General features: G+C 38.0%; 1 protein-coding gene across 1 annotated transcript in view; it reads right to left on the bottom strand.

The window, feature by feature from the left end:
• ACOXL (acyl-CoA oxidase like) overlaps positions 1-27,335 on the bottom strand; it is a 360,904-nt gene that overhangs the window by 103,116 nt on the left and 230,453 nt on the right. Inside the window, 2 exon segments of the mRNA XM_057558364.1 lie at positions 9,444-9,555; positions 23,542-23,651. Of these exon segments, the coding sequence (XP_057414347.1) occupies positions 9,444-9,555; positions 23,542-23,651 (222 nt within the window).

Below are 27,335 nucleotides of genomic sequence, written 5' to 3'. Positions count from 1 at the left end.
CATGAATAAACTGGTTAACCAGAACAGTTTTCATCCCACCTGAATTATCATCCCTCTATCTGCCCAATTTTTGTTACCCACATTTGAAAATAAACAGTCATCTGTTAAACATATTGATTACTCAGGGGAGACATTTTTCTCCCCTAGATTTTTCTCTATAAAATGAAGTCCTTAATAAAATATTCTCAAAGTGACAAGTCATTGTTTATTGTCTCCCCCCCGCTCCCCACTAATGGGAAAGTGATGTAGTGACCTTGATGAACAACGTTTGCAGCATGATTTTAGAAAGCTGGAGAAGTGGAGCTTCCAAGACAAGCCATGGGGCTGAGCTCCCTCCATGGCCACCACCACACAGAAGGACATTTCCTGGCTCCATTTTAAGTTAAATTCTGGCTGCACCAAGGAGGGAAAGGCAGTAGCAGATGATAGGTCTTTCGTGAGGACCTAGGGGTCTTGACTCTCTAACTCTGTGAACTTCTAGCCCTTAGAGCTCCCTCCAGGGTAAGAGGGAGATGGGCTATCTAACACGTGTGAGCTAAGTGTCTCCAAAATAAAATGTGCATTTGAGGAAAATTAAAGAGTATTAATGAAAAACAAAGGAAAAGCAGACTTCTGGAGCCCACTCATATTTCTGCCTCTTGAAAAGATCCTGAACCAAATCACACGGTTATTTTTACAAGATCTTGGCATTCTAGATGAAATCACCCACCTTTGGACACTGTTCGAAGACTATTCTCCAGACTCCATTTGGGTCAGATGTTCAAATTGCTGACCAGGTCATTTTATTTCCAGATGCACCAAATTAATGTAGGTAGACGTAAGCCAACATATAGCTGGCTGAACAAAAAGCTGAGCCAAAAATACAAACTTAAATGTAGAAGTCAAAATTCTTTTCTCTAAGCTTGTAGGTTCTGTCATAATTTAGTACTTATTTCATTATGCCTTGGGCTATAACTAGTGGACTTATCCCAAGGTAGGAGCATATCTTAATAATCTTTGTGGTCTTCCCATGCTTAGCCCTAGAAAACTGTATTGTTTAATGAATATTTAATTGAATTGACTATTAAAATGGTTACACTAATGGTAGTAACTCACATAATTAACATGAGTGCAAGGTTTATCATTTCTTAAATGCTTTTTAAAAAACATATTCTACCTTATTTCATCCTTGCAACAAATTTATATTGTACCTACTCTTATTATCCCAAATTTATGGATATAGAATTGGGATAATAAGGCTCAGAAGCGATAAGACATAATTGTCTGATTCTAAAACTCTTGTATTTCTTTGCCACGCCACACACCTAATGTTTGTTTGTTTTTTTTTCTGACCAGAAAACACACTTGTATGTGTGTAAAGTTTTTCTTTTCTCAAAATAAGAAAACAGTTCACACTTGTAAACTATTTGTTCTCTGGAAGAGAACAATTTTAAGCAGAAAATAGTTCTGAATATTTAGTAAGTACCAGAGAGCATCTAATATGATATGACATACTCCCAGATAAAAAGTGAGAAAGCTGGAGAAACAAAGTGTTAAAAAAAATGAGTGTGGACAAATGTGGACCTTGGGGAAGTACAGTTTGGTTCAATATTTGTAGAGAACACTTTGGACGTAAAGTCGAAAAATTGCATTGTTAAGAATGTTCATTATGGCACTGTGTATAATCACCAAAAAACTAGGAGCACAGAATATTGGGGGATCATATTCTTATTGACATAGAAAGAATGTCTATGTCATTCCTTATATTATTAGACAGAAATAGTGATTTTAAAAGACTATAATCTCCTTCTGTAATTTTGTTTCAACAAATGTATCAATGCCAAAACTATTACATGATTTTTGCTTTCTGATGCTATATTAGGTACCCATTGCAGTGCAACAAATTGTCTCCAAATTCAGCATCTTAAAACAAAAAACCTGTTATTATCTGACATGGTTTCTGAGGGTTTTTTGATCTGGGCGTGTCTTGATTGGTGCTTCTGGCTCAGGCTCTGCCATGAGGTTGAAGTCAAGTTGTTGACTGCTCCAGGCCTTGCCATCTCTGGAGATGTGAGTAGGGCTAGAGGAAACACTTCAGTGTTCATTCATGTAGATTTGGAAGAAGTTTTGGTTCTTTGCCACATGGGCTGCTCATGACATGACTTCTCCCAGAGTCAGGGATCCAAGAAAGGGAGGGAGAAACTAAGGTAGAATCCACAGTAACTTTTATAATGCAATCTTAGAAGAGACATACCATCACTTATGCTGTATTCCACTGGTTCTACAGACGAACCCTAGTACAATGTAGAGGGGCTGTATAAAGATGTGACTGCCAGGAGGCTGGGATTATTGAAGGCCACCTTGGACCCTATCTATCACAGCCCATTCTCACCCTTCCCCAAGGCCCAAAAAACTCTCTCCCATCCCATTACCAGCATTGGCCCAAATTCCAGAAGCTCATCATCTACATCCAGTTTAGATGCAGATAAGTTTCCTCAGATGTCATTCCTCCAGAACAGTTCCTCTTGATTTGAAGGTTTTTAACTAAAGAAACAAGTTATTTGTCCCCTACATGGCCAACATACACTAGTGGGATAGGAATGGATTATACTCTTGCTCAGGAAAGAAGAAAATGGGAGGAATACAGGGGTCAGAAATCCACAGAAATTCTGAAATACGGCTGAGCCATTGTCAGAAGTTCCTTGATTAGGATTCAGTCCTACCCATGCCCAAGAGTTTTTTTTTTCTCCATGGCTCTTGGTCCACCTCTGGGCTCTTGGTTATTCCCTCTGAGGTATTCTGCTATCATGAAAGGTACACATGTTTTTGATTGGGTCATTTCCTCAACCGGCTTCTGGCTTGAGGAATTTTGGTGGTTCAAAGCCACATTTTAGGGTTTTGTTAGATCAGAACCCAACTTTGAGGTGCCCAAATCTGTATTCGGTATCTATTGCCATGTAACAAATACCACCCCCCCCCCCACCACATTTAGCAGATTAAAGCAAACACTCATTATTCAGACAGTTCCTGAAAGTCGGGAATCCAGAAGCAGGATGGTTCGGGTCTAGGGTCTGTCAAGGTTGCAGCAAGCTGTCTATGGCCCCAGTCCTTGCAGGGTCTGAAGGTCTGACTGGGGCTGAAGGATACACTACCAAGATCACTCATGTGGGTGCTGCCAGGAGGCTTCAGTCCTTGCAGACGAATACCCCAATCTTCTGAAAGGTATCTGAAAATAACTTGCTGTTGCCCAATCTATACTTATTCTTCTTTTTAAAAATCATTTTTGTTTTTGATGTATATAACTATACATCACTGTATATAATTAGATTTGTTTCTGTACAAAATGTTCATGATTAGATTTATTTGTAATCTGAGAGTCTATGCTTTTATTAGGAGAATGGAAAACTCTTTCATTTCATATTATAGCCCAGTTTAAATCTAATCCCCTACCTTCTAGATGTGGAAGCTGGAGGGAGTCATGGTCCCCAAGGATGGAAATGTAACAGAAGACGCCCCTCCATGGCTTACTGTGGATTGAATTTAGGGATCATAATGGAAAAGTTGATTTCAAGGGATTACTAGACCAGTGCACTTCAAGTCAAATCATCAATCTTTGGGGGCCAGGGAACCAGGGAGAGGGGATTTGTACTTATACAAATTAGACAAGGGACAAAGGGGAAGTCACAATGAACAGGAAGAGATTTGGAGAAGCAATCCCTGGAGAAAGTCTCAAACCAGGGAGCAATTGGCAGTGGGAACTCTCTAAACAGCCCTTCAGCCTCGGTGTAGGAACATCTAAAGGAAAAGCACCAGAGGGTCTTAGAAGCCTCCAAGAACTTGCTTTCTGATGTGTCTTCTTTACTCTGTCTCTGAGTGCACAAACTTTTGGTCATGTATTTACCTTTGCTGCATCTTCTGTATTGATTTGCATAACAAGCATCCTGTGTTTTGTGCTCATGTTGACTTTTTTTTTTGGAATACTCACAGCAGCTTTATTTTTAATAGCCCAAAACTGGAAATAACAAAAATGCCCATCAACGAATAAATGGATAAACAGATTCCAATATATCCATGCAATGGAATACTACTTGAAAGTGAAAAGAATGAACCACTGCTACATAAAGCAACAAGGATCAATTGCAAAAACATTAATCTGAGAAAAAGATGCCAGACACAGAAGAGTACATTCTATATGATTTCATTCTGATGATATTCAGTAATAGGCAAGATTAAAATCCAATCTATAGTGACAAAAAGCAGAACCACTGATACCTGGGGCTGGGAGTACTGGTGGGCATTGATTGGAAAGAGGGAATGTTTTTGGGTGATAGAAATGTTTTTTATCTAGATTGTGGTGGTCATTTCATGGTTAAATAAATTTGTCAAAACTCATTTAAGTGGATGCATTTTAATTATGTAAATTGTAATTTTTAATCTTTTTTCAGCTTTATTAAGGTATAATTAACAAAACTGTATACATTTAAGGTATACAACATGATGATTTCATATAAATATACATGGTGAAGTGATCACCACCATCAAGCTAATTACCTCACATAGTTGATTTTCTTTTTCTTTTCATCCCCTTAGCACTCTCCCCTGTGGTAGGCACCTGTTTGTTCTCTGTATCTATGGGTCTGTTTCTATTTTGTTATGTTTATTTATTTGTTTTGTTTTCTAGACTCCACACATAAGTGAAGTCATATAGTATCTGTCTTTCTCTGACTTATTTTATTTAGCATAATACCCTCTAGGTTCATCCATGCCGTTGCAAATAGAAGGATTTCCTTCTTTTTAATGACTGAATAATATTCCATTGTGTGTGTATATACATCACATCTTTTTTATCCTCTCATCTATTGATGGACACTTCGATTGTTTCCATATCTTGCCTATTAAAGTAATGCTACAGTGAACATAGGGGAGCATACATCTTCTCAAATTAGTGGAAGTGGAATTGATGGATTGTATGGTAATTCTCTTTTTAATTTTTTGAGGAACCTCCATACTGCTGTCCATAGTGGTTTTACCAGTTTACACTCCCACCAACAGTGCTCAAGAGTTCCCTTTTCTCCACATCCTCTCCAACACTTGTTATTTGTGGTCTTTGATAATAGCCATTCTGACAGGTGTGAGGTATATCTCCTTGTGGTCTTGATTTGCATATCCCTGATGATTAGTGATGTTGAGCACCTTTTCATGTGTCTGTTGGCCATCTGTATGTCTTCTTTGGAAAATGTCTATTCAGGTCCTCTGCCCATTTTTTAATTGGGTTGTTTGTATGTTTGTTTGTTTGTTTTTGATGTTGGGTTGTATGCATTCTTTGTATATTTTGGATATTAACCCCTTATCAGATATATCATCTGCAAATATCTTCTCTCAGTAGACTACCTTTTCACTTTTTAAAAACTTTTATTGGAGTATAGCTGCTTTACAATGTTGTGTTAGTTTCTACTGTACAGCAAGCCCAGAGATAAACCCACACACTTATGGTCACCAAATCTATGACAAAGGAGGCCAGAATACACAATGGAGCAAAGACAGCCTCTTCAATAAGTGGTGCTGGGAAAACTGGAGAGTTACATGTAAAAGAATGAAATTAGAACACTCCCTAATACAATACATAAAAATAAACTCAAAATGGATTAAAGACCTAAATGTAAGGCCAGACACTAAAACTCTTAGAGGAAAACATAGGCAGAACACTCTTTGACATAAATTGCAGCAAGATCTTTATTGACCCACCTCCTAAAGTAATGAGAATAAAAACAAAAATAAACAAATGGGACCTAATGAAACTTAAAAGCCTTTGCACAGCGAAGGAAACCATAAACAAGACGAAAAGACAACCCTCAGAATGGGAGAAAATATTTGCAAATGAAGCAACGGAAAAAGGCTTAATCTCCAAAATATACAAACAGCTCATGCAGCTCAATATCAAAATAACAAACAAGTCCATCAAAAAATGGGCAGAAGACCTAAATAGATGTTTCTCCAAAGAAGACATAGAGATGGCCAACAAACACATGAAAAAATGTTCAACATCACTAATCATCAAATTAAATCAAAACTACAATGAGGTATCACTTCACACCGGTCAGAATGGCCATCATCACAAAATCTACAAATAATAAATGCTGGAAAGGGTGTAGAGAAAAGGGAATCCTCCTACACTGTTGGTGGGAATGTAAATTGGTGCAGCCACTATGGAGAACAGTATGGACATTCCTTAGAAAACTAAAAATAGAACTACCATGTGACTCAGCAATCCCACTACTGGGCATATATCCTGAGAAAATCTCCCCTGGTGGTGCAGTGGTTAAGAATCCACCTGCCAATGCAAGGGACACAGGTTCGAGTCCTGGTCCAGGAAGATCCCACATGCTGCGGAGCAACTAAGCCCATGTGCCACAACTACTGAGCCTGCACGTCACAACTACTGAAGCCCATGCACCTAGAGCCTGTGCTCCGCAACAAGAGAAGCCACCATAATGAGAAGCTCATGCTCCACAGAAAAGAATAGCCCCCGCTCGCCACAACTAGAGAAAGCCTGTGCACAGCAACAAAGACCCAATGCAGCCAAAAATAAATAAATAAGATAAATAAATTTTCAAAAAAGACACATGCACCCCAATATTCATTGCAGCACTATTTACAATAGCCAGGACATGGAAACAACATAAATGTCCATCAAGAGAGGAATGGATAAAGAAGATGTGGTGTATGTAAACAATGGAATATTACTCAGCCATAAAAAGGAACGAAATTGGGTCATTTGTAGAGATGTGGATGAACATAGACACTGTCATAGAGAGTGAAGTAAGTCAGAAAGAGAAAAACAAACATCGTATATTAACATATATGTGGAATCTGAAAAAGTTGATGTAGATGATATTATTTACAAAGCAGAAATAGAGACACAGATGTAGAGAACAAACGTATGGATACCATGGGGGAAGGGGGGGTGGGATGAATTGGGAGATTGGGATTGTCATATATACACTATTGATACTATGTATAAAATAGATAACTATTGAGAGCATACTGTATAGCACAGAGAACTCTACTCAGTGCTCTGTGGTAACCTAAATGGGAAGGAAATCATGTTGACTTTCAATGTAATGAAACATATATTTTAACCTATGTTTTTCTCTAATGATCAAACAAAACAATGCCTTTGCCTAACCTGCAATTAAAGTAAGAAATTGAGCATGTTTTTACTTTACTTTAGTTTTTTTTATCTTACCTTAAAATATCTTAGGAACCAATCTATTATAGACCCAATGACACAAAGGTTTTTTTTTAATTCATGTTTTTTTTCCAAAAACATTTTTTAGCTTATGTATTTAACTCTGGATCTAATTTTTTAAAACACATAATTATTGGTAGGCTGATTCACATGGACCACCAATCCTCTTATATCTTGACTTCCTTATTTTCAAGTTATTACTTTGGATTCTTTTTCATGTCCTATTGAGTAGGTCTTTGAATAATTTTTAAGGAAGGCCATGGGAGTGAAATTGCTTCTGATTCTTAGATTTCTGAAGATATCTTTCCACTGTTTGTACTCATGAATTAAATTTGGTTTGGAATGGTATGCTTAGATCGTGAGTTTCCTCTTTAGAGGAGCAGGTCTTACTCCATTTGGAGCTGGTGAATACAGATTTAAGTTAAGCTTGTTTTTTTCCATTTGTTGGTAAACTATTATTTTCTGTCTGGTTGCTTTAATGAAATTCTCTTTACTCTGGATTTGCAAGCTATATCCAGGTATGGTTTTTTTCCTGTTAAAATCTTGATTTATTTTACACTAAGAAAAATATATTTCTTTTGTGTTGGTTATTATATTTCTGCTCCTTTTGTTCCAGCATTTTCAGGAATATTTCAGGAATACTTCTTATCCATGGGTTGTATTTCTACCATTTCCACTCTGTGTTGATTATCATCTCATGCCATTTCATCATTTTTTTAAAAATTAATTAATTTATTTTTAGCTGTGTTGGGTCTTCATTGCTGCATGCAGGCTTTCCCTAGTTGCAGCAGGCGGGGGGCTAATCTTCACTGTGGTACACAGGCTTCTCATTGTGGTGGCTTCTCTTGTTGCAGAGCATGGGCTCTAGGCACGCGGGCTCAGTAGTTGTGGCTCACAGTCTCTAGAGTGCAGGCTCAGCAGATGTGGCACACGGGCTTAGTTGCTCCACGGCATGTGGGATCTTCCCAGACCAGGACTCAGACCCGTGTCCCCTGCATTGGCAGGCAGATTCTTAACCACTGCGTCACCAGGGAAGTCCCCATGCCATTTCATCTTTATCCTTTACTTCTACAGTCTTGGAAAGCTAGTTCATAGATTACATTTTCTCCATTGTTAGTCCTGCTTACAAGTGCATCTTTGCCTTTGATCGCATCCTTCTCTTACTTTGGCTGGCTCCATGTTTGATAAGGGCAGGGCATGTGGAGAGACTTAAACCCACCTGGATGTGTCCTTGGCATCTGGCAGGGCCTCTCCTCAGACCTACAGCTAGAGGATGGAGTGGTTTGCACAAACCTGGCCCAACTTCCAGCAGGTACTCATCGGTCTCTCTGTTTCACAAGGTGGATCTTGACCATTTCTGCTCCCAAGGCTCTTCTGCCTCAGAGCATTTCCGAAGAGAATACCCATCCCCATGTGCCATTCATCCTCCTCCCGCTCTGTGTTGTACTGGGAGATGTGATCTTGGAATCAATATAAAAAGAGATGAACTGAAGGGGGAGAGTTTCATGGGACCCAATTCTGGTCCTCTTGGAACATAATTCCTTTGCAGAGGGGGAGCCATGGTCTGATTTCAGGTTATGGTAGCCCTGAGCTCCTGAGCCTGGGTAGAAAGTGGGATAAGTAAAGCCTTCTCTTGGGGTCTTGTTGTCTATTCCATGTTGGGATTAGGAGATGAAACAGATATTGCTGGGGTGGGGGTGTTTCCTCAAACCAACCCCACTGGTATAGTACTTGGTGCAAATTCCCTCTAGATTTCTTATCGATGCTGATAGGAGGTTTTATGTTTTTGCAGAACGTCATGGGCATTTTAATAGGAAATAGAGTGCATCTCAGGCTAATTCAATGGTTAATTTTCACATGTGCCTGATGCACTTGCCCCCCACCCCCCCAAGAAAACAATGTATTCGTTATTACATACAGACAATGACTCTTCAATTCCAATAAGGGTTAAAAATTACCCCACTCATCAACTCCCACGGCAGCCAAACGACACTTGCAGGTAAAATTCTAAAAGATATCGCACAAGAGATAATCACTAGCATCAGGGCCTCCAAAGCGAGCAAGGCTGTCATGCAAAATGGCTTGTAGGAATTCTAGCCATTTCCAGAAGCTTGTAATTACGCTGACTAATCCTGTATTACATTTAGTAGATAGTTCACCAGCAAGAATATGCCTTAAACACCAAAAGGAAAAATATAACACAATGTATCTTTACCTTATAATAAATCCGGGCCACCAAACCCCGCTGAAGAACCCTTTCACGAAAATTGACTGCTTTCAACAGAAAGGCGAGATTACCTACTGTGTCCATGTTAAACGCCAGGAAACTGAAGGAAAAACACAGTGACCATCATTATTATTTTGTCCTCACCAAAGCATTTCAATTTGAAAGAAATAGACAGGGTTTGTTTTTTCAAAAGGAATTTCCTCCTAATAGATAAGTAGTGTAAGTACACGTAATCATCCCCTTGCATCTCTCACTTGCTGTATTTTGTGCCTCTTCTCACTATTTTTCGGATGAATGCTTGGATCTAATTATTCTATGTAGTCATCCTTGTGATATAAGGATAATTTGGTTTACTGCTTTTTCCACTTACTATTTTTTTAATCTTTTAAAGAATATTTTATTTAGCTTTTTAAAAAAAATTTTATTGAAGTGTAGTTCACGTACAATATTATATGTTACAGGTGTACAATATAACGATTCACAATTTTTAAAGGTTATACTCCATTTAGTTATTATAAAATATTGGCTATATTCCCTGTGTTGTACAATATATCCTTGTAGCTTATTTTATACCTAATAATTTATACCACTTACTCTTGTATTATAATAGTGTTTAATATTTTACATAGTCTTTCTTCATTAACAGCTATATAATTTTCATGAAGTAGGTTTATAATAATTTACTCAACATTGTTGGACATTTGTTATAATAGTGATTATAAATGAATAGTAGTAGGCAAATATATCTGTCACAAAGTACTTGGCAATGAATAATATTTCTCAAATACATTATGTATTTATTGCTAACTATTGCTGTGAATTATTCAATAATCTCAATAATTCTGTGATGTGGATACTACAATTAACCAATGTACAGTTGGAGAATCTGAGGCTCAGCACGATTCAGTAACCTGCTCAAGGTCACAGAGGCAGAACACGTTCAAGCTCAGTGCTGTCTCAGGGGATGCCCGTATTGAAGGGAAGAGGAGACCCAGAGGGCAGTGAGAGGGGTGTGGACAAGCGCAGGGTAGAGTGTGTCACAGAGATGGTGATTTTCTTCAGCAGGAAGTAATTTCCATCTTCCCCATCCGGCAAATGAGGAAACTGAGGCACATGGGAGTTAAGAGATTTAGGCACAAACAGACTCAAAACACCCAAGTCTCCCTCAAAAACACTTGGGGTTTTTCATCATGCAACTCTGCCTTTTGGGGTGATTTTGTCCCCCCAGCCCTCCATGAAACTTCTGTCTTTAGAACTTAGAATTAACTAAGGAGTTAATTCACAATTAAGGTTTCCCATAGCTCAGCTACCCCTTTTCCCTCCCCTTCCCCCAGATCTTTGGGAAGTAAGTTATTATAAGACCCAAATAACTTAGATTCTCTTTAATTAAAACTTAAAACCTACAAGTAGCTTGTTGTTGCTTAATCAGAAGCCACAAGAGAAATATTAAGAAGCAACTGATACAGTGCTTTTGAGAACTGATATACCACTGAATTAATAATCATCCTCCATTTAGACAGGTAAGATGGGAGGTTATTTACACGCCAGTTACATGGAAATTTAAATTATATCAATACTTATTCTGAATCTAGTCTTTAGAAGATTGGGTTTCTGTTTCAATCTATTTCACAAAAGCTGTAAAGAACTTTCATATTCTACTGAAAAGCATGTTTTAGTCATTCCAGGGACTGTTACTATGAAACATGGCAACTGTGAATGTTGTTATTAGAAACTACCTTTCCTGGGATATTTATTGTAGAACGCTGTCCACCTGAGGCTGTGAACAGCAAGCACCACAGGAAGTGGATCTCATCCACCCACCCTATCGTAGTCACCTACCAAGCATGACTGTGCCACATGGCTCTAGGAGCTCACCCAGCATAGAAGATTAGGCAGAGTATCTTAAAAATAGGAAAATCACTAAGGGCAACCTCCTTGTATTTCACAAGAAGGTCAAAATGACTCTAAATTTAAATAAAATTTAAATTAAATTCAAATGTACATCATGAGTCATCAGGAAGATGCACATGGAAACCACAATGAGGTAGCATAATAAATCCACCAGAATGACTAAAACTAAATACACTGACAACTTCAAATGTTGACAAGGATAAGGAGTAACCAGAACTCTCACACTTGTTGATGGACTGTAAAACTGTAAAACCACACTGGAAAAAGTTCTCAGTTTCTCATAAAACTAAATACACATAACCTACGACTCAGCAATTCCATTCCTACTATTTGCCTTAGAGAAATAAAAACACATTCATGAAAACACTTGTATACAAATGTTCACAGAAGTTCTGCTCAGAGGAGTGAAAACCTGTTAATATCCGAAGTGTCTATCTGTCACGAGAATGGAAAACAATACAATTGTACGCCAATAAAATGGACAACCTAGAAGAAATGGAAAACGTCCTAGAAACGTATACTCTTTCAAGACCGAATGAAGAAGAAATAGAAAATATGAACAGACTAATTACCAGTAATAAAACTGAATCAGTAAAAAAACTAAACTAAAAAAACTCCCAACAAACAAAAGTCCAGGACCAGATGGCTTCACAGGTGAATTCTACCAAAAATTTAAAGAACAAGTAACACCTATCTTCCTCAAACTACCCCAAAATATCGAAGAGAAAGGAACACTTCTGAACTCATTATATGAGGCCAGCATCACCCTGATACAAAAACCAGTAAAGATATTAGACAAGGGGAGACCTTCAAGGTGGCAGAGGAGTAAGATGTGGAGATCACCTTCCCCCAAAAAACATCAGAAATACATCTACATGTGGAACAACTCCTACAGAACACCTACTAAATGCTGGCAGAAGACCTCAGACTTCCCAAAATATATATATATATATATATATATATATATATATATATATATATATATATGTTTCCTTTTTTTCTTTTTGTGAGTGTGTATGTGTATGCTTCTTTTGTCTGTATAGCTTTGCTTTTACCATTTGTCCTAGGGATCTGTCTGTCAGGGGTTTTTTTTGGTTTTTTTTTTTAGTATACTTTTTACACTTTACCACTTTTTAGTGGATTTGTTTTTTGGTTTGGGTGCTCTCTTTCTTTCTTTCTTTTCCTCCCTCCCTCCCTCCCTTCCTTCCTTCCTTTCTTTTTTTTCCCCTTTCTTCTGAGCCGTGTGGCTAACAGGGTCTTGGTGCCCTGGCCGGGTGTCAGGCCTGTGCCTCAGAGGTGGGAGAGCCAACTTCAGGACACTGGTCCACAAGAGACCTCTTGGCTCCACATAATATCAAAAGGCGAAAGCTCTCCCAGACATCTCCATCTCAATGCTGAGACCCAGCTGCACTCAAAGAGCAGCTAGCTACAGTGCTGGACACCCTATGCCAAACAACTAGCAAGACAGGGACACAACCCCACCCATTAGCAGAGAGGCTGCCTAAAATCATAATCAGGTCACAGGCACCCCAAAACACACCATCAGACGCAGTCCTGCCCACCAGAAAGACAAGATCCAGCCTCATCCACCAGAACACAGGAAAAAATCCCCTCCACCAGGAAGCCTATAAAACCCACTGAACCAACCTTAGCCACTGGGGGCAGACAGCAAAAACGACAGGAACTACGAACCTGCAGCCTGTGAAAAGGAGACCCCAAACACAGTAAGTTAAGCAAAATGAGAAGACAGAGAAACACACAGCAGATGAAGGAGCAAGGTAAAAACCCACAGACCAAACAAATGAAGAGGAAATAGGCAGTCTACCTGAAAAAGAATTCAGAGTAATGATAGTGAAGATGATCCAAAATCTTGTAAATAGAATGGAGAAAATAGAAGAAACGTTTAACAAGGACCTAGAAGAACTAAAGAGCAAACAAACAATGATGAACAACACAATACACGTAATTAAAAATTCTCTAGGGGGCTTCCCTGGTGGCGCAGTGGTTGAGAATCTGCCTGCTAATGCAGGAGACACGGGTTCGAGCCCTGGTCTGGGAGGATCCCACGTGCCACGGAGCGGCTGGGCCCGTGAGCCACAGCTGCTGAGCCTGCGCGTCTGGAGCCTGTGCCCCGCAGCGGGAGGGGCCGCGATGGTGAAAGGCCCGTGCACCGCGATGAAGAGCGGTCCCCGCACCGCGATGAAGAGTGGCCCCCACTTGCCGCAACTAGAGAAAGCCCTCGCACGAACCGAAGACCCAGCACAGCCAAAAATAAATAAATAAATAAATAAAATAAATAAATTAAAAAAAAAAACAGGATAAGAGGGAAAAATATTAAAAAAAAAATTCTCTAGAAGGAATCAATAGCAGAATAACTGAGGCAGAAGAACAGATAAGTGACCTGGAAGATAAAATAGTGGAAATAACTACCACAGAGCAGAATAAAGAAAAAAGAAGGAAAATAATTGAGGATAGTCTCAGAGACCTCTGGGACAACATTAAACGCACCAACATTCGAATTATAGGGGTCCCAGAAGAAGAAGAGCAAAATAAGGGGTCTGAGAAAATATTTGAAGAGATTATTGTTGAAAACTTCCCTAACATGGGAAAAGAAATACTCAATCAAGTCCAGGAAGTGCAGAGAGTCCCCTACAGGATAAATCCAAGGAGAAACATGCCAAGACACATATTAATCAAACTATTAAAAATTAAATACAAAGAAAAAATATTAACAGCAGCAAGGGAAAAACAACAAATAAAATACAACGGAATCCCCATAAGGTTAACAGCTGATCTTTCAGCAGAAACTCTGCAAGCCAGAAGGGAGTGGCAGGAAATATTTAAAGTGATGAAAGGGAAAAACCTACAACCAAGATTACTCTACCCAGCAAGGATCTAATTCAGAGTCAACAGAGAAATTAAAACCTTTACAGACAAGCAAAAGCCAAGAGAATTCAGCACCACCAAACCAGCTTTACAACAAATGATAAAGGAACTTCTCTAGGCAGGAAACATAAGAGAAGGAAAAGACCTACAATAACAAACCCAAAACAATTAAGAAAATGGTAATAGGAACATACATATCAATTACTACCTTAAATGTAAATGGATTAAATGCTCCAACCAAAAGACATAGAATGGCTGAGTGGATTAAAAAACAAGACCCGTATATATGCTGCCTACAAGAGACCCACTTCAGACCTAGGGACACATACAGACTGAAAGTGAGGGGATGGAAAAAGATATTCCAAGCAAATGGAAATCAAAACAAAGCTAGAGTAGCAATTCTCATATCAGACAAAACGGACTTTAAAATAAAGACTATTACAAGAGACAAAGAAGGACACTACATAATGATCAAGGGATCAATCCAAGAAGATATAACAATTGTAAATATTTATGCACCCAACATAGGAGCACCTCAGTACATAAGGTAAATGCTAACAGCCATAAAAGGGGAAATCGACAGTAACACAATCATAGTAGGGGACTTTAACATCCCACTTTCACCAATGGACAGATCATCCAAAAGGAAAATAAATAAGGAAACACAAGCTTTAAATGATACATTAAACAAGATGGATTTAATTGACAGTTACAGGACATTCCATCCAAAACCAACAGAATATACTTTCTTTTCAACTGCTCATGGAACATTCTCCAGGATAGATCATATCTTGGGTCACAAATCAAACTTCAGTAAATTTAAGAAAACTGAATCATATCAAGTATCTTCTCCGACCACAACGCTATTAGATATCAATTACATGAAGAAATCTGTAAAAAATACAAACACCTGGAGCCTAATCAATGCACTACTAAATAACCATGTGATCACTGAAGAAATCAGAGGAAATAAAAAAATACCTAGACACAAATGACAATGAAAACACGACAACCCAAAACCTATGGAATGCAGCAAAAGCAGTTCTAAGAGGGAAGTTTATAGCAATACAATCCTACCTTAAGAAACAAGAAACATCTCAAATAAACAACCTAACCTTACACCTAAAGCAATTAGAGAAAGAAGAACAAAAATACCCCAAAGTTAGCAGAAGGAAAGAAATCATAAAGATCAGATCAGATATAAATGAAAAAGAAATGAAGGAAACGATAGCAAACATCAATTAAACTAAGAGCTGGTTCTTTGAGAAGATAAACAAAATTGATAAACCATTAGCCAGACTCATTAACAAAAAAAAGGGGGAAGACTCAAATCAATAGAATTAGCAATGACAAAGGAGAAGTAACAACTGACACTGCAGAAATACAAAGGATCATGAGAGATTACTACAAGTAACTATATGCCAATAAAATGGACAACCTGGAAGAAATGAACAAATTCTTAGAAAAGCACAACCTTCTGAAACTGAACCAGGAAGAAGAGAAAACATAAACAGACCAATCACAAGCACTGAAACTGAGACTGTGATTAAAAATCTTCCAACAAATAAAAGCACAGGACCAGATGGCTTCACAGGCTAATTCTATCAAACATTTAAAGAGGAGCTAACACCTATCCTTCTCAAACTCTTCCAAAATATAGCAGAGGGAGGAACACTCTCAAACTCATTCTACAAGGCCACCATCACCCTGATACCAAAACCAGACAAAGATGTCAAAAAGAAAGAAAACTACAGGCCAATATCACTAATGAACATAGATGCAAAAATCCTCAACAAAATACTAGCAAACAGAATCCAACAGCACATTAAAAGGATCATACACCATGATCAAGTGGAGTTTATCCCAGGAATGCAAGGATTCTTCAATATACCCAAACTAATCAATGTGATACACCATATTCACAAATTGAAGGAGAAAAATCATATGATCATCTCAATAGATGCAGAAAAAGGTTTTGACAAAATTCAATACCATTTATGATAAAAACCTTCCAGAAAGTAGGCATAGAGGGTCTTACCTCAACGTAATAAAGGCGATATATGACAAACCCATAGCCAACATTGTCCTCAATGGTGAAAAACTGAAACCATTTCCACTAAGATCAGGAATGAGACAAGGTTGCCCACTCTCACCACTATTATTCAACATAGTTTTGGAAGTTTTAGCCACAGCAATCAGAGAAGAAAAAGAAACAAAAGGAATCCAAATCAGAAAAGAAGAAGTAAAGCTCTCACAGTTTGCAGATGACATGATACTATACATAGAGAATCCAAAGATGTTACCAGAAAACCACTACAGCTAATCAATGAATTTGGCAATGTAGCAGGATACAAAATTAATGCACAGAAATCTCTTGCATTTCTATATGCTAATGATGAAAAATCTGAAAGTGAAATTAAGGAAACACTCCCATTTACCACTGCAACAAAAAGAATAAAATACCTAGGAATTAACCTACCTAAGGAGACAAAAGACCTGTATGCAGAAAACTATAAGAAACTGATGAAAGAAATTAAAGATGATACCAACAAATGTAGAGATATACCATGTTCTTGGATTGGAAGAATCAACATTGTGAAAATGACTATACTACCCAAAGAGATCTACAGATTCAATGCAATTCCTATCAAACTACCAATGGCATTTTTCACAGAACTAGAACAAAAAATCTCACAATTTGTATGGAAACACAAAAGACCCCGAATAGCCAAAGCAATCTTGAGAAAGAAAAATGGAGCTGGAACAATCAGGCTCCTGTACTTTAGACTATACTACAAAGCTACAGTATTCAAGACAGTATGGTACTGGCACAAAAACAGAAATATAGATCAATGGAACAGGCTAGAAAGCCCAGAGATAAACCCACGCACATATGGTCACCTTATCTTTGATAAAGGAGGCAAGAATATACAGTGGAGAAAAGACAGCCTCTTCAATAAGTGGTGCTGGGAAAACTGGACAGCTACATGTAAAAGAATGAAATTAGAACACTCCGTAACACTATACACAAAAATAAACTCAAAATGGATTAAAGACCTAAATGTAAGGCCAGACAGTATCAAACTCTTAGAGGAAAACATGGGCAGAACACTCTATGACATAAATCACAGCAAGATCCTTTCTGACCCACCTCCTAGAGAAATGGAAATAAAAACAAAAATAAACAAATGGGACCTAATGAAACTTAAAAGCTCTTGCACAGCAAAGGAAACCATAAACAAGACCAAAAGACAATCTGCAGAATGGTAAAAAAATATTTGCAAATGAAGCAACGGACAATCTTCAAAATTTACAAGCAGTTCATGCAGCTCAACATTTAAAAAACAAACAACCCAATCAAAAAATGGGCAGAAGACCTAAATAGACATTTCTCCAAAGAAGATTTACAGATTGCCAACAGACACATGAAAGGATGCTCAACATCACTAATCATCAGAGAAATGCAAATCAAAACTACAATGAGGTATCACCTCACACAAGTCAGAATGGCCATCATCAAAAAATCTACACACAATAAATGCTGGAGAGGGTGTGGAGAAAAGGGAACCCTCTTGCACTGTTGGTGGGAATGTAAATTGATACAGCCACTATGGAGAACAGTATGGAGGTTCCTTAAAAAACTAAAGATAGAACTACCATATGACCCAGCAATCCCACTACTGGGCATATACCCTGAGAAAACCATAATTCAAAAAGAGTCATGTACCACAATGTTCACTGCAGCTCTATTTACAATAGTCAGGACATGGAAGCAACCTAAGTGTCCATCGACAGATGAATGGATAAAGAAGATGTGGCACATATATACAATGGAATATTACTCAGCCATAAAAGGAAACGAAATTGAGTTATTTGTAGTGAGATGGATGGACCTAGAGTCTGTCATACAGAGTGAAGTAGGTCAGAAAGAGAAAAACAAATACCGTATGCTAACACATATATATGGAATCTTTAAAAAAAAAATGGTTCTGAAGAACCTAGGGGCAGGACAGGAATATGGACTCAGACGTAGAGAATGGACTTGAGGACACAGGGAGGGGAAGGGTAAGCTGGGATGAAGTGAGAGAGTGGCATGGACATATATACACTACCAAATCTAAAATAGATAGCTAGTGGGAAGCAGCCGCATAGCACAGGGAGATCAGCTCGGTGCTTTGTGACCACCGAGAGGGTTGGGATAGGGATGGTGGGAGGGAGATGCAAAAGGGAGGGGATATGGGGATGTATGTATACGTATAGCTGATTCACTTTGTTATACAGCAGAAACTAACACACCATTGTAAAGCAATTATACTCCAATAAAGATGTTAAAAAAAAAAGATTTGTGTCTTTCATTGTAGGTAAATTCTACGTAAGTAGAAAAACCTGTAACCAAATATTGAACTCTAGTTAATGATGTTCATTCCAAATTATTTATTATTTAGAAGTATGCTGATATGTCTGTTTACTTTGAAGTGCACCAGCAAAAGAAAAGATGAATTGAAGGATGGGTTGAGGGGTTGGTACATGGATATGTATACGTGATAGAGCAATCACAGCCACAGGTTAATAGTTGACTCTCTGTGGTGAGTATATGAATGTTCCCTACAATTATTTCAATTTTCCTGAGTGTCTGAAAATGTTCATAATATAAGCGGCACAGCACTCAAGTAGAGCGCAGAAGCTTGCCTTTCCTCAGCCTCCACAGTCTCCAAGGGATCCACAGGCTGATGAGATCCGTGAGGGCTCCAGTGGCAGCCCCTTGGGGGAGGCGGAGAGGCAGCACTCATTGGGACAAGAAAGGGCAGAATGGAGCTGATGCAGAACCAAGTACAGCCCCAATCAGAGCCAAGCCCTGGCCTCCTCACCTAGTCTCATGGAACCTTTCCAGTACCATGATTGACTCCCCACACTGTCCAGAGGAAGGCTAGCCTCTGGGTGTCCATACATATGGCTGCCTACCTGGAGGGATTTCAGGACACCAGGAAGTTCTCACCCCTTCTTTCCTCGTGTCCCCACCTGCTCATGGGTACTTCTCTTGTGAGTTGTCAAGACGACTGCCATCCAGCGGCTCTACTTGCATATGAGCTCCATGAAGGCTGAGAACCCACAGTTACTGCTGTATTGTCAACACCTAGAGAAGTGCTCCATACACTATGTGTGTGGAAATGTGTTGGATGACAAAGGCTTTTCTTAATATACATAAAAATGAGAGTAAGTAAGGTTTGGGGACTTAAGGAGATAAACACAGCCAGCCTGAATCAGTAAAACCGGGATGTGTGGGAGAGGGAAGTGCACTGTTTTGGAGGTTAATAACCGAGACAAAATAAATGGACTGGAACTTTCCAAATATTTACAATTGGAATACTGCCTTTGGCACATCTCGAGTCTATCTTGGAAGACTTGCTAGGAATATAGATTTGCATATCGGCGAGAGTCTGTTTTGCTTTCGAAATGATGGAAACAAGCCCTGCTCCGTTATCTGGAAGAGAAATGGAGGGGCAGATGATTTGTAGCTAGCTGGGGAACACGATTCGTGAATGGATGGAACTGATTCTGATGGGAATTGTACTGTTCTTTCAACTCCTTATATGTTGGAAATTTTCCAGCTAATAAATTTCGGGGAAAGCTATCAGCACTACAAAATGCCCATTCAGGGCTAGAAATATTAAAAGGACTCACTGACTTTTTAGAGTGTGCAAGGACAACTGAGACAAAACCAAGGGAAACTGTATAAAATAAAAACTTCCGAAAAAAAAAAAAAAAAAAAAAACCCAAACCGAGGGAGACTTAAGTGAAACAGTCCTAGGATATGGGATCTGATGTTTCCAGCTTTAAGATCGACTGCAGTTTGAATAAATAGGAACCTGAGCAGTAGTTTAAAAAAAAAAGGTGGGGGGGGGAGGGGGATAGGACAGAACGCAGATTTTTAAAATTTCACTTCATGCCAACAGACATGAAATGTCCCATACTATATTTATTGTGTTTCCCATGTCTCTTATTACGATAGTAAGATTATACTTTTCAATGAATAGTTTCCTTGGAAATTAGTTCAATACATTTGGGTTATGAAGACCAAAGTCTCCTTCCAAATAAAAATAATAATTTTAAAAATGCACAAAAGAAAAAAGCACAATAAGCTCCTCAAAAGTAGAACAAAGGAGGCAGTACATTTATGAGCATAAATCAATAAAGTAAACAAAATTGAGTGTTTCTTAAGCATGCAGGGGTTATTTATCATATTAACTGATTAAAGAAGAAATATCATAATTTAATAGATAAAAATCATTTGCAGTAAAATTCATCTAATAATAAGAAGAATATGTTAAAAATAACAGTAAAAGGAGCTTCTTTAGGAAGTAAAGTGTGTCTATCAAAAAACTTTAGCAAATGTCATTCTTAATAGTGAAATATTAAACTAATATTAAACTAATTCTTTTTAAAACCAGGGATAAAACACTTTCTCACAAAAAAGAATAACTGAAAGGAAGAAATAAAAATTCATTATTTGCAGATGGTAGGACTGTCTACCCCAAAGAATCTATAAGCACATTTAAAAGAAATTTTTTTACGGTCAGGTTTATATATTGTACAAAATCCAACTGCACGTATAATAAATCAGCAACAACAAAACCCAGAATTTTAAAAATATTGTTTTTACAACAACAACAAAATTCTAGTGTACCTAGTAATAAATCTGCCTGAGGTTATACTATGTTTGAAAGAAATTATCAAACTCTGGGAGACACTTGGGAGATTAACATTTCTGAGAGGAAGTTCAGTTTTATAAGCATGTCAATTTTTCTGCAAATCTATAGATTTAATACACTTTCAAAGAAAATTCCAGTAGATTTTTTTAAATTGTGGTAAAATAAACATAACATAAAATCTACTACCTTAACCATTTTTAAGAGTACAGTTCAGTGGCATTAAGTACATTCACTTGATCATGCAACCATCACCAATATGCATCTCCAAAATTTTTTCACCTTCCCAAACTGAAATTCTGTACCCAGTGAACACTAACTCCCATTTCTTCCTCCTCCTAGCCACTGGTAACCACTATTCTACTTTCTGTCTCTATGAACTTGACTACTCTAGATACCTTATATAAGGGCAACTATACAGTATTTGTCCTTTTGGTGTATGCAAGTTCTTTTTTTTTTTGGAGGAACTTGACAAACTTAACTCTAAAACTTATGTGGACATGCAAAAGACCCAGAATAGCCAACAATTCTGAATTATATTTTAAAGGTAATAATATAATAATATTATATATAATAAGTACCATATAATACTATAATACTATTATAAATCTAGTGGAATTGAGATGGTGTATTGTTGAATTAAGAATATACAAACAGACTAGGAACCAAATAGCCCCCAAATGGACTCCTGCATACATAAAAGTTTAATAAATGCCAGAGGGGACGTTCCAGATCACTTGGGAAAGACTGTCAATTCAGTATATGGGGCTGGAACAACTGACAATCCCTACAGGAGAAAAAAAAAAATGAAATTAAATCCCTCCCTCACACCACAGACAAAAATTTCTAATGGATTCAAAATGTGAAAGGTGAAACTCTCAAACTTTAAAAAGTGTATATTTCATGATGTCAAAGTAGACAAGATATGGAAAAGACTGATAAACTCAATTGTAATTTAAGAATTTCTGTTAATCAAAAAACACCATAAAGAAAATATAAGACAAGCCACAAACGTGGAGAAGAGAACTGTAACATCTAGAAGTCAATAAGACTAAGACCAAAAAAAAAAAAAAAAAAAAAAAAAAAATTGGCAAAAGGCATGACAGGCATTTCACATAAGAAGAAATACAAATGGTAAATAGACATGTGAAAGCATACTCAATTGTAACAGTAATATGAAAATGCAATTTTAAAGCATAGTGAGAGATCTTTTTCTTATGCTATATTGACAAAACTTAAGTCTGATAATACCAAGTGTTAGTTCCATAAGACACATGCTGCTGGTGGGGATATAAATTTGTACAATCACTGAAAAATAATTTGATATGATGTAGTAAAGTTGGACATTGGCATACCCACAACACAGCAATTTCACTCCTGGGTCATATATGCTACTGAGGAGTGTTTTTCAAACAATAGATTGCAAATGTCTAAAATGGCTCATGAAATCAGTTTAAAGGATTGAGATCAGTATTTTTAAAAAACAAAATTAAAAAATATCAGAGAGCATTATGAGTAATAGGATGAGCATTGTTTCATGAAATGTTTGTTTCACTTGTGTCTGTGGTGGGGAGGGAGGGCAGGAGACTCTATGGGTGTGTGGGTGTCCACGGTGATGGAAAACATATTTCTCTGAGTCACAGCAACTAAATTTGAAAGCCCTGTAGAAATTCTTGCCCACGTTCCCCAGAAAACATGTACAAGATTTTTCATAAGAGCGTGTTCAAAATGTCAAAAACACAACCCAAATATCCACTGATACTGGAGATTAAAATGGATGAGCAACATGTGTCACAGACACATGATGAAATATTATGAGCACAGACAGAAGCTCTTCAGCCACACATAACAACTTGGATGAACCTAAGAAACAAAATATTGAGTGAAAACAGGAAGCTACAGAATACCACACATATTGTGCCTCATTTATCAAGCTTAAAGACAATACGAAAAAATCAATGAAAACAACCCAAAGCACAGATCTTGAAGCCAGACTATCTGGGTTCAAATCCTAGCTCTGTCACCTAGTGGCATGTAACCTTGGGCAAAACACTTAACCTCTGTGCCTGTTTCCTCCTCTGTGAAATGGAAATAATAACCTACCTCATGGGGTGTTTAGGATTAAAACCTGTAAAGTCCTTGGAACAGTGAACATGCCAAAAAGAAGGAACAGGTGTAGGAAGAACAGAATTAGCAATGTTCTGGTTCTTAAGTTGGTTTGTGGGTGCATGAGTATTGAAGATACATATTCATTTATTTTTTCCACATATCAATATTTTTTAAATATTATATTGGAGTATAGTTGATTTACAACGTTGTGTTAGTTTCAGGTGTACAGCAAAGTGGTTTAGCTATACATATACATATATCTATTCTTTTTCAGATTCTTTTCCCATATAGGTTATTACAGAGTACTGAGTAGAGTTCCCTATGCTATACAGTAGGTTCTTGATGATTCTCTCTTTTATATCAATATTTAAAATTTAAACAAGAGTGAGTCATGCCATGACAAGGCCCTGTATACTCAGGCTCAAGAATAAGACACTGGGTCAACGATGTTGGCAGCCTGAATGGTCACGTACCTGGTTCTCAGCTTGTCACCCCCTGATTCCGTCCAGTTTCGGGGCAGGCTGGAGATGGGTCTTTCTTCATACTGCTTGGTGTACTGAGCCAGCAGTTCCTGAACCACAACCTGCACATAGAGTTTATCACTTGTCAGCCATTTGTAAAAAATGCAATAAATGCCAGAGTGTCTTTAACTGCTGCAGCAAGGTAAGGTCCAGCTACTTCTAGCAAACTCTTTGGAAGGACCCAAAGACAAGACTCATCCTTCCTGAGGCCTCCACTTCCCCATAGCAGTGGCCCTTACTCACCACTCTCCCTCCATTCTCCATGGCCAGCTTAACTAGCTAACTACTCACTGCTCTCTTTTCCTTTTGAGGCATCAGCCTTTAATGTGGTCCCAAGACCAACCATTTTAGGTGACACTTCAGATAAAACCTACTTGCCTTCCCTGGACCAGATGGGTGGCTGGTCTGTTTTCTTTTTTGCCTCTGATATTCTATGGTTGATTAGGCCTTTGGGGAACCATACTGAAATGTACGGTAAAACAATCTCCATCAATCGCTTTCCTCACAGATTTAAAGTTATAATGTGGGCCTAAAACACTGCAGGCTTGTCCAGGTTTGTTAAAAGAAGATGTCCAGGGCTAGGCTGCTGTAGAGAGAGGCCCAGGTGACAGTGAGCAGTTACTGCTAGGCATGTCAGCGAGGCCACCTTGGGCCAGCCTGCCCCGCCGAGCCTCCAGCTGACTGCCAGGCAGGAGTGAGCCCCGGCGAGGCCAGCACAGGAATCGCATCATGAGAGCTCAGCCCAAACTGCCAACCTACAAACGATGAACTAACAACTGCGTGTCGTCATAAGGCACTAACTTTGGGGGTGGGGTTTTTACACAGCCATAAGTTGCTTATTCATTCTCACATGAGTACCAATTTTAGAATATTTCCTTCTTCATTTCACATACATTCATGTTTTTATATAGATTACATAAAATGTTATAATGCTTTCAATCAATAGGATATCATAAATGATATTTTCGGTTCACAATCTGTTTTGGATTCTATTTATCTGTTTAATGGCTGTATAATATTCTTTGGAGAAATCATACCTAATTAAACATTTCCATTCAATTAGATATTTACGTTGTTTCCAATTTTATACTGTCATTAATATCCTTGGTATCAATATATTCAGACAAATAGCACTGTCCTCTTTTTGATTATGACCTGAGAATAAATCCAATGAGCTTGACTGATGCAATGGTTCTTAAAGAGGGCCACCCTGGCTATGAGAGGGATGCTGGAAACTTGTCAAGGCACATTTGCCTGGGTGACTTTATTGGCATTGGTGGGCAGAGCCAGGCAATGCATGGGACGCTCTAACCCAACAGAGGACTGTGCCACATCCAGTGTCCTGTTGAATGCCATGCGCTCAAACTCATGAAGCCAATTGATAGCCCAGAGCCTGACTCTTACACTAAAGCTTTCAGGTTCTCCCCGACCTGGGTCTGTGGAAGATTAAACTCCCCTGCCCCCTTGAATTCGAGGCAGCCATGGGACTGGCTTTAGGTCAGTGACATGTAAGCTGGTGCGATGCTCCCAGTTATGATTGGTCCATAGCCTGGACTTCGGTCTACATTGGAGATGCTACAGCAACTCCATGTATAGAGGCATTGTTAAGTCTTACTATGTTGTTATGCTTATTACACATTCCTTTTGTTTCTTTGAAGTATTGTCTTGAATTCTTGAAATCATGTGCCTAGGTAAGTTATATTACCCATGACTTCATTTCAGGATAATAAAGGGGGTGTCACAAAATATTTACTATGAAAAAGAGGGCATTAGGTCCAATGAGCTTGAGGATCACCGTATTATGGGTCAAAGGACCTAAACTTTTTTGTGGCTTCTGCTATACATAGTAAGTGTAAAAATCGAACACTGCTGGCAACGGGAAAATGGGGGAAATTAACTTTGACTAGAATTAAACTTAAAATGATATAGAAAACAAGGTCAGTTTCACCGACATCACTAGGATTAACACATCCTTTGTTTTTGTTCATCTGTTAAAGTTATGATGGCTCTAACTCCATCACCCTCTTGTTACAAGAGCAAAAACATTCCCAGCATTAAAAATTGGTCCGATTCTCACCCCTCCCCTCATACCTTTACTTGCTTTATTTTTCCACATGGAATTTATTGCTACCTGAGGACAGAGAGCATTACAACTTGCTATTGGTTTCTTGGCCTTCTGTTGCCTGGAAGGTAAGTGCCAGGAGGTCGGAATTTGTTCATCTTTGTGCCCTCAAACAATGTGCAACACAGAGATAGGAGTTGAGGAATCTTTCTTAAATAAGTGAATAAATAAATAAATCTCCTTCCTATGTTTAGTATCTCATCTGATCTTTTCAATTCCTTAATAATTTCCTTTAACTTTTGTCTCTACGTCCACCTTTCTGATTTAAGCAACTTAACGTTGGGAAAATCAACTCGTTTTAACTAGATTTAAAATTAGAAGAACATAATAACTCAGTTTAGGTGCTAAACTTAAAAGACAGACACACTGGGGCCTAGCTAATATCACAAAAGCAGATTCTTCAGTTTAGATCTTTGCTCCTTTCTCTTTACTTTTTGCTCCTTGTTTTTGGAATCATTCCTCTTTTTCTAGGTCATGAGACAAGAAAACCTGATTTTTTTAAATGAGTTTATTTTCTGCTATTGATGCCCCTTGGTGAAGAATTAAGTGGTTGAAGCTATCAGCTACCATGGGGTTTGGGCAGGACAGTCTCTAAATTCAGTAGTTTATTTGATAAATGACCAGGGGGAAGCAAAGATAGATCAGTCACCCTCTCAACTGAGCGTGCAATGAAGATGTGCTTTTTTTGACCTCATGTATGTGTTCCTGAATACATTATAACATATAATATATATAAATTATATAATAAATAATAAATTTTAAAATATAAATAAATTATATAACATTATATAAAATATATAATATACTATATTTATATATATATAATTTTAACTTTCTATTTTAAAATAATTATATACACAAAAAGTTGCAAAATTAAAATAGAACAGAGAGGTTTTATCTAGTCATCACCCAGATTACCCCAAAAGTGATATCTCACGTGCAATAATGATGATCAAAACTAGGAAATTCAGTAAAACTTGTATACATTGAATGTTTTAGTTGTAATAGAGATTTCATTATTTAAAAATGAACCCAGTAGTAAAATAAACACATTTTATAAAATAAAATATATTTCCTTTCAATACAAGTAATTACACCCTTATCTAGGTCTGGTGTTTTGAAAACTTACACCAGATTTTCTTAAGAAAAGCTGTGAGGTTATTTCTTTCCGGGCGATTGTTTCTGTGGTGGTGGTGTTTTTGTGGCTCTTCACACAGTTCTCTTGTTCAACATGTGAATACTCTTTATTTTCTTCTATTTACTTGATAAATTCCCAGGGATTGAGTCCTGCTGCACCTGCTCAGGAGTTCCTTTCTTAAGAGAACTCGAGGGGACTAAGCAGCCAGAACAGCTACGTTCTTGCCTTTTGTAAAAGATCCCATCTGCAGAAGGAATCAAGCTAATCTACAGCCAGCATTTGGAAGCCATGAGCCTGAGCAAGGATGCAGAATAATGACATCACAAACATGCATGTGTAACGAATATCCTATGCATCAGGGGACACTGATTCTGGAGCATCAATAAAAATTATTTTTTAGGTCGAATGGCTTTTCAAGGCATCTAGGAAGCAACTAGCATTTCTACATGCTGAGTATTTCACTGATTTATGCCAGCTACAGTGAAA

This window comes from Balaenoptera acutorostrata, chromosome 12 (genome assembly GCF_949987535.1).
Source record: "Balaenoptera acutorostrata chromosome 12, mBalAcu1.1, whole genome shotgun sequence".
Classification (NCBI taxonomy): domain Eukaryota; kingdom Metazoa; phylum Chordata; class Mammalia; order Artiodactyla; family Balaenopteridae; genus Balaenoptera; species Balaenoptera acutorostrata.
This window is presented reverse-complemented; position numbering and strand designations above follow the sequence as displayed.